Source organism: Urocampus carinirostris, chromosome 6, assembly GCF_059441175.1.
Source record: "Urocampus carinirostris isolate Australia breed hairy pipefish chromosome 6, RoL_Ucar_1.0, whole genome shotgun sequence".
Taxonomy (NCBI): Eukaryota; Metazoa; Chordata; class Actinopteri; order Syngnathiformes; family Syngnathidae; genus Urocampus; species Urocampus carinirostris.
This window is the reverse complement of record NC_142354.1, coordinates 43,453,275-43,461,369: the sequence shown is the minus strand read 5'-3', so window position 1 is coordinate 43,461,369 and position 8,095 is coordinate 43,453,275. Positions and strand designations below refer to the sequence as shown.

Below are 8,095 nucleotides of genomic sequence, written 5' to 3'. Positions count from 1 at the left end.
CCTCCAAAGACATGCATTTCAGGTGGATTGGCCGGTCCACATTGTCCCTAGGTGTGAATGAGCGAATGAGTTGTCTGTCCCTGTGTGCCCTGCGATTGGCTGGCAACCAGTTCGGGGTGTCCCCTGCCCACTGCCCGGAGATGGCTGGGATGGGCTCCAGCCTCCCCCGCGACCCTAATGAGGATAAGCGGTACGGCTGATGAGATGAAATTGTCCCTAGGTGTGAATGAGCGAGCGTGTTGTCTGTGCCTGTGTGCCCTGCGATTGGCTGGCAACCAGTTCAGGGTGTCCCCTGCCCACTGCCCGATGATTGCTGGGATGGGCTCCAGCACCCCCGCGACCCTACTGAGGATAAGCAGTGCAGCTAATAAGATGAGATGAGATTATCAGACCCAGTAAAACGTGTCAAGAAGGAGCATGGGAGTCACGGTTAAGCATCAAGTCTCAATCCAATTTATTCTTCCATCTTTTTTTATTTTTCTTTACATGGTTTTGAAAACAAAAAGAGTGTCATGCCCATTTGCCAACTTTTCTACTTGATAGAAAAACGAACCTGTTTAAATATAAAACACATTGTGATAAAAACCACACACACACCAGAAACAAACAAGAAGAGTTACCATTTGCTTATTTACAAAACAGCCCATTAAATTACAACATAAATTAGAAAATATTTACATCCGGGGACAACATCGTGTAGCTAAATTCATATTGGGAAATTATGTCTAAGTTGGGGGGGGAAACTATGTACAGTATAACACTTGCAAGCACACATTAAGGTAAACTCGTATTATTTTTGTATTTTCTTTTTTTTTAAATACTAAAAGGATGAACACATATGGTAACAAAAACAGCATGTTTTAAAGGAAACACATTATGCATAGGTGGGTTTTTAATTGTAAGCATTTAGTTGCTGGATTTGATAAATGTGTATTATATTTTTTGTATAATCTGGATATGCACAACTTAATTTGGGGAATTTCAAATACTGTTAATAAAGTATGAAAATGCGGTATGTTTGTTATTTTAGTCTTTTAAGTCATGGTATTTTGCAAAAGTCTAATTAAATCAACTGTTGATGAGTGCTGACACCACCAATGAAAATTCCTCCTTTTAACAGTTTTTTTTCTTTTTTTATTAGTTTTTCAAACATGAAGCCACTGCTTTATGTCATTCTGATACTTAAAACTCTCACACTAAAACATTTTAACCTGATTTTGAATGTCAAATATTGGATATAAAGTACAAAAATACAGTTTTTTGGTTTTGTTTTGGTCATTTTAATCATAGTTTTAAGCAAAAGCCAGTAGGAATTGCTGATAAGGTGCTGCCACCGCCAGTGAAAAACCGTGCAGTTTTTATGGTTCACTCTATTTCTTAACATTAGAGACACTGCCTGATGATCAGGGTTGGGTAGGGTTACTTTAACTGGATTACTTTCAATTACTTTTGGATGACTCCAATATCAAATATGCGAATAAAAGACAAAATAAACTAAATATGAATAAAATGATGACTCACAACACGTGGTAAGCTTTCTCTCCTGGCTTTGATCTCTTTGATCTCCGGCAAAACGAACATAAAATGCGACAGAAACAAAATGAAAAAAATCCAAACAGCTTGCCAACATCATTTTTGCCGTTCCATGTATTCCGTCATTTTATTCATATTTAGTTTATTTTGTCTTTTATTAGCATATTTGGCATTAGAGTAACCCAAAAGTAATTGAAAGTAATTCAGTTAAAGTAACCCTACCCAACCCTGCTCTTATGGTAACCTATGGGACTGCTCTTGTCTTGGATTAACCTTCGTACGTAGAGCAAGAGGTGGCATGGTGGATGAGTGGTTAGCGCATGAGTTTTGAGGTCATGGGATCAAATCCAGCCTACCTGTGCGGAGTTGTCATGTTCTCCCCGTGCTTGCGTGGGTTTCCTCCGGGCACTCCGGTTTCCTCCCATATTCCAAAACCATGCATGTCAGGTTAATTCAGATCGAAGACCATGTGTCAGACCAATTGGCAGTGACCTGTGGGGTCCCCCAGGGGTCCATCCTGGGACCCCTCTTGTTCAATTTTTACATGCTGCCACTGGGCCAGTTAATATGCAGTAATAACGTGTCCTACCATAACTATGCAGATGACACTCAGATTTACATCTCGCTGACAGCAGGTGAACATGGGCCCGTGAACTCACTCAGTCACTGCCTCCAACAGATCACTGTGTGGATGCAAAACAACTCTCTCCAACTAAACTTACCGTATTTTCTGCACTATAGGGCGCACCGGGTTAAAGGGCGCACCCCCAAAAAATAGTTTTTGGTCCTATATCTTCCATAGATAAGGCGCACCGGATTATAAGGCGCTACAATGGGAACGTCGACAAAACAGTCAGATAGTTCAGTCCAACTGATTACCCCCTTAACATTCCCAAAGCTTGCAAAGAAGCAAATACGTATCGTAGACACGTGCGGATGCGATGTCCGTACGATGTCACTCAAATGCATCATTTCAAATATCATTCGGAAGGTTAAAGTCTTGGGATTCAAGAAATGCCAACCATTCCTTAGTTTCTATTTTCTTTTTCGCTCGCAACTTTACTGTGCATATGACAATAAACACTTGGAATTGAGTTTTATTCACTCAACTCGTCACAGCAACATCAAGATCGTTCTAAAACAAGATACTGGGAAAATATAAAGCCGCATTGCTCACCTAAGTTCTCACGTTCAATAATGATACGCAATCATGGTCTTCTTACAACCGTGAGTGTAGTAAATCCAGGAGAGTAAAATGTTTACAAATACAGACTAATGAAACATCTTTCTTTATGGCGTAGTTTAGCAAGCTTGCTATTCAGTCATCTTTTTCGGCCAATTGCAGGGTTTGTTTTGGCGCTCTAGCCAATCCGAGGCTCCGAATAACTTCAGCCAATAGCGATCGATTTAACGGATGATTGACACATCTTTTTCGGCCAATTGCAGGGTTTGTTTCGGCCCTCTAGCCTATCCAAGGCTCCGAATAACTTTAGCCAATAGCGATCGATTCAAATGATGATTGACACATTGGTTAGCCAATGAAACGCCGGTATATAAATCCCAGCATACACCGCGGACTACTCCACGTTCGGGCAAAAATCGAGTCGGCGGCTGTTGCGTAAGTTGCGAGACCATGCGATTTAATATTGAGCCATATATAAGGCGCACTGTATTATAAGGCGCATGGTCAGCTTTTGAAAAAAAATAAGACTTTTAGGTGCGCCTTATAGTGCGGAAAATACGGTAGTCATTTTATTCATATTTAGTTTCTTTTGTCTTTTATTAGCATATTTGGTATTGGAGTAATCCAAAAGTAATTGAAAGTAATCCAGTTAAAGTAAACCTACCCAACCTTGCTGATAATTCTGATAACCAATCATGTTTTGCATAGGTTTAAACTTGCAACAGATTTAAACAAATCGAATCTGTCTCCCTCAAAACAGCATCAGCGAGGCTACTGTTGTGTGACCCATTCATACAGCATCAAACAACATTGGAATTCTCCCCATGCAGGCAGACATATAAAAACACAAGCAATATTAACTCTTCCCGAAAATTCGGCAGGCAATTGCATCTTTTTCTCATAAAATAAAAAAAAGTTCTTCTTTTGCTGGTCCGACGAGACACAGGAAATCACAGGATTTGCCTCTAGACGCCGCAGAGGAGGGAGGAAAGCGGGTGAGCTCACAGTTACTCATCTTGAAATGATGTCCTCAAAAACGGCATGGTTTATTCTCCGAGTTACCTTGCAGGTCACGGGAGAAACTGTGTTGTTTTTTTTTGTTTTTTTTGGCTTCCCGTGTATAGTAATGAAATCCTCGCTAGTGAAGTTGAAATGATCTTTGATGTCTGAAGTCATCAATGTCATGGAAGGCGTTATAAAGTCAACTGAAATTCCGAAATCCTGTTTAGTAAATAGGGAGTGATTATGAACACAGCCTGGGGCGAGAAAACTAGTATACGATTTGGGGCGGCTAAAGTAAGAGTTCACAGGAAGAGAGCCGGGGGGGCGTTCTTTAAATTTTTTTACGGCGGTCTCATTTCCTGTGCTTGTCCAGTTTGTCAACGGATTTACTGCCGCCATCGGAGACCCCTTGCGCGTCGGAGCTCAGGTACATCTTGTCCACTTGTTTGAGGGCCTCGTTCAGGTAGTTTTGCAGCGAGGTCATGGCGGCACAAATGGCCGGCGAGCCGAAACCGTGACTGATGAGGCTGAAGTGGGTCAGGCAGCCCTGAATTCCCGGCTCCAGGATGGGCGCCGGACGCGAGTTACCCAGCGGGGAGCGGTCTTGGGTGAGCAGGTCGGTGAACTCCTTGCAGATTTGCCTGGAAAAGTTGGGGAAGTATGACATCATTACTGCAGTGTTCATTTGACCTGTGAAAAGTGATGGGTCCCGGGGACTCGCATGCTCAAAAATCGATGGGTCCCAAGGGCTCAAAATTACTAATTAATTAAATGAAATTATCTGCATTTCTATAGCGATTTTCAAGTCAATGACTTCCCAAAACGCTTTATAATGTGCTCCACATTTCCCAATAGCGGCCTTGCAGCCATGTAAGGCGCTAACCTGCTTATTGGGGGTGTTAGGGGTTCAGTGTCTTACCCAAGGACACTTCGACATGTAACACGGACCAGCCGGGATTTAAACTGGGATCCCTTGACGACTAATTAAGAAGCGACCTAAGTCAAAGTTACAGTGCATGAAGGTAAAAATACATAGGTTCCCCTGACGTTGTGTCCTGAATGCGGTATTTTGAAGTCGAGTCGAAGTAGAACGAAGTTGAGTAAAGTGAGTAGAGTTTGTCGAGAACCGGCTTCTTCGGCTCAGCTCACTAAAAGGAACCGGCTCTTTCGGGTCCTAAACGGCTCTTCAGGTAGTTTTTGCTTCTTTAATCCCAACATGACCAAATATTATGTAAAGTTATGCACAAAATGACTTAAAGGAATGGGGGAATAGAACAAAAAAGAAAAAAATACCAAAATGAAAAAGTAGTGAAAAGCTGAGAAAAAAAGAAGCAAAAATTTAGAAAGAAGCCAGAAAAAGGAAAAGAAAGAGATGTAGGAAAACAGTAAAAGGAGAACAAAAAGAAAAAAGTAACAGCTCGGAAAAAATATATATTTTTTAAAGGAATTTTAAAAAAAGTAGAAAAAAACACGGAAAAAAGAAGAAAACGTTTGTGTTGCATTCAAATAATTTCCAATGATATCAAGTGAATCTTGTTGCCAACATTGTACTTCCACTAAAACATGTGATTAAGTACAGTTCTGTACCCTAGAACTGACTCAATAAGCCCCCCAAAATGTTAATATTATGCTACAAAATTTATCAGGAAATAAAAAGAAATGGATATCTTGTGAAGGAATTGTAAGAGCAAACAACGTTTGTAGGCCGTACAACCTTTGCATGAGTCAATTCATTCACAAGAGAAAAATAATTTTGCATTGCCGGAAACTCAGCAAAATGTAACTTGATGTCAAGTTTTGGACATGTTTGATCATTAATTATCTTGCCACACTTGGGATTATGGTTGCTCACTGTTGTTTCAAGCGTTGCTCACCGACTTTGTGTGAACGCTCAGACCCGTAAGGAAAATTACAGGGAACATTGCTCATACCCCGTTTTCTTCATCTCTGTATTCCGCCAGGAATGTTTTTTTTGTATATAAATTTGAACAAATGAATAGTTGGACATTGTTTGATCTCGTCTTGCGAAATGCGTTATTGTTTTCTCTCCTTATTTCAACGCTTTACTAAACTATACATCTATCAAGTTGTTATTGTTATTGTATAGTGACTTGTTTACCTGACTGCCCATTTTGCACATCTGGTTAGCTGCTCCTCTTGCACTCTTTGCACTACAGTATAATACATAGTATCACTGTATAATACTATAAATAGCTATAATTATTTAGTATATTATTAATACTTCAATACTCCAACTCAATACTACATATTTATATCTGTACATTCAAGGAAACTGTGCGGGTCAGATGTATCGACATTTCGTTCTGTATACACGTGTACAAGAATGACAATAAAGTATATCTGAATCTGAATCTGAATCTGAAGTACTAATGTGTATTGCAATACATGTTGTGAACCAAGTACTGGAATACCAACTGCAACATGAGGTTGTTGACACTTCTATTCATGCATTCCGGAAAGAAAGAAAAGACTGCAACACAGCCTAAGGTGCTTTACTCAACAAGAAGGGAAACGAGCACCCTAAAGGCAAACTAGGGCTAATAGTAACCAGTGGCAATGTTTTTACTAGCACCTTTGCTACTTACTCTACTCCAAAAACAAACGTTTTATGAACTAAAAAAAGTTGCATTTGTGATATAGAAACAGAGTGCTTTTGGATGTTTGGAGCGCATCCTTCTTCATTATTTTGTGTAAATATTTGTAAACTAACAATTTTCTGTATTATGCAACAAAACAAGCAAAGCCAAAAACTGTCTACTACTTGTCATCAGGGTTGGGTAGGATTACTTTACCTGGATTACTTTCAATTACTTTTGGATGACTCCAATACCAAATGTGCTAATACAAGACAAAATAAACTAAATATGAATAAAATGACTCCATTTTGTGCAGGCTTGGGGAGTAAGGGAATACATGGAACGGCAAAGATGATGTTGGCAAGCTGTTTGGATTTATTTTCATTTTGTTTCTTTAGTTTTGCCGGAGATCAAAGAGATCAAAGCCAGGAGAGTAAGCTTACCACGTGTTGTGAGTCATCCTTTTATTCATATTTAGTTTCTTTTGTCTTTTATTACCACGTTCGGGAAAAAATCGAGTCGGCGGCTGTTGCGTAAGTTGCGAGACCATGCGATTTAATATTGAGCCATATATAAGGCGCACTGTATTATAAGGCGCATGGTCAGCTTTTGAAAAAAAATACGACTTTTAGGTGCGCCTTATAGTGCGGAAAAAACGGTAGTCATTTTATTCATATTTAGTTTCTTTTGTCTTTTATTAGCATATTTGGTATTGGAGTAATCCAAAAGTAATTGAAAGTTATCCAGTTAAAGTAACCCTACCCAACCCTGCTCATAAAATCACAATATTTTTTTAGGAATATAGCCACATTTTACTCACCCTGAATAATTTTTATGCACAAAATCCATCCTTGTTTCTTTCCTCAAGAAGATTTCCATTATTCTGTCGTAGATTATCGTGCTTTTCAGTTCTATCAAGTTATTTTCTATTGGCAGGTACGTTGGCATAAGTTGTAATTATTGAGGGCTGAAAATGTCTGTTTGACATAAGCAGTGGACATGCGGATATTTTTCTTCACTTTTTGGTCGTGATACTTCCGTTACCGCCACCTAGCCAATTATAGTTTGTGAAGCATCTGACGTTTCCCTTGGCCTTGGCCATCAGAAGGCTCTGGCTCCACCAACTCAAATTCTGATTAGCTAAACTAACAAGTGTATCGTCACTTATTTTAGGGCCTGCAGAAATGATTGTGAAGGCCTTCGTAGATTAGTGACGCTAGCAATTTCACCGTATGGGCACCCGTATGATGCGGCAGGGGTAAACCAGTGAAAGCTGTCGGGCCCTGCTGTTGAACAGATGAGTGTGTTGCGTCACCCTGACCCGAGTGACATGGCCGCTTTCTGGTGTCCCAGTTCATCTGGAGAGACGAAAGCATGACCAACTTAGGTGCCGAGGTGCCTAACTTGTTTGGGTGTTTGGGCAATTGGGTTGGCCATGGTCCAAAAAATGTTTGTGTGTGTTTTTTTTGCTATTTTTTTCCCTTTTAATTTCTTTGTTAATGTATGTGTTTGTCTTGCTGTCGGTCACCCCTCCTAAGGGATATGACCAAGGTAGGTAGGTAGGTAGGTAGGTAGGTAGGTAGGTAGGTAGGTAGGTAGGTAGATAGATAGATAGATAGATAGATAGATAGATAGATAGATAGATAGATAGATAGATAGATAGATAGATAGATAGATAGATAGATAGATAGATAGATAGATAGATAGATAGATAGATAGATAGATAGATAGATAGATAGATAGATAGATAGATAGATAGATAGATAGATAGATAGATAGA

The 8,095-nt window shown here is 39.8% G+C and overlaps 1 protein-coding gene across 2 annotated transcripts in view; it reads right to left on the bottom strand.

Annotated features, from left to right (window-relative positions):
- Window positions 1-1,660: 1,660 nt before the first annotated feature.
- Window positions 1,661-8,095, bottom strand: part of tfap2c (transcription factor AP-2 gamma (activating enhancer binding protein 2 gamma)) — a 45,031-nt gene continuing 38,596 nt past the window's right edge. For both annotated transcript variants that reach the window (XM_088339072.1, XM_088339073.1), the window contains one exon: window positions 1,661-4,359. In XM_088339072.1, coding sequence (XP_088195198.1) covers window positions 4,071-4,359 — 289 coding nt within the window. In that variant the 3' untranslated portion in view covers window positions 1,661-4,070. The remainder of the gene's footprint in view (window positions 4,360-8,095) is intronic.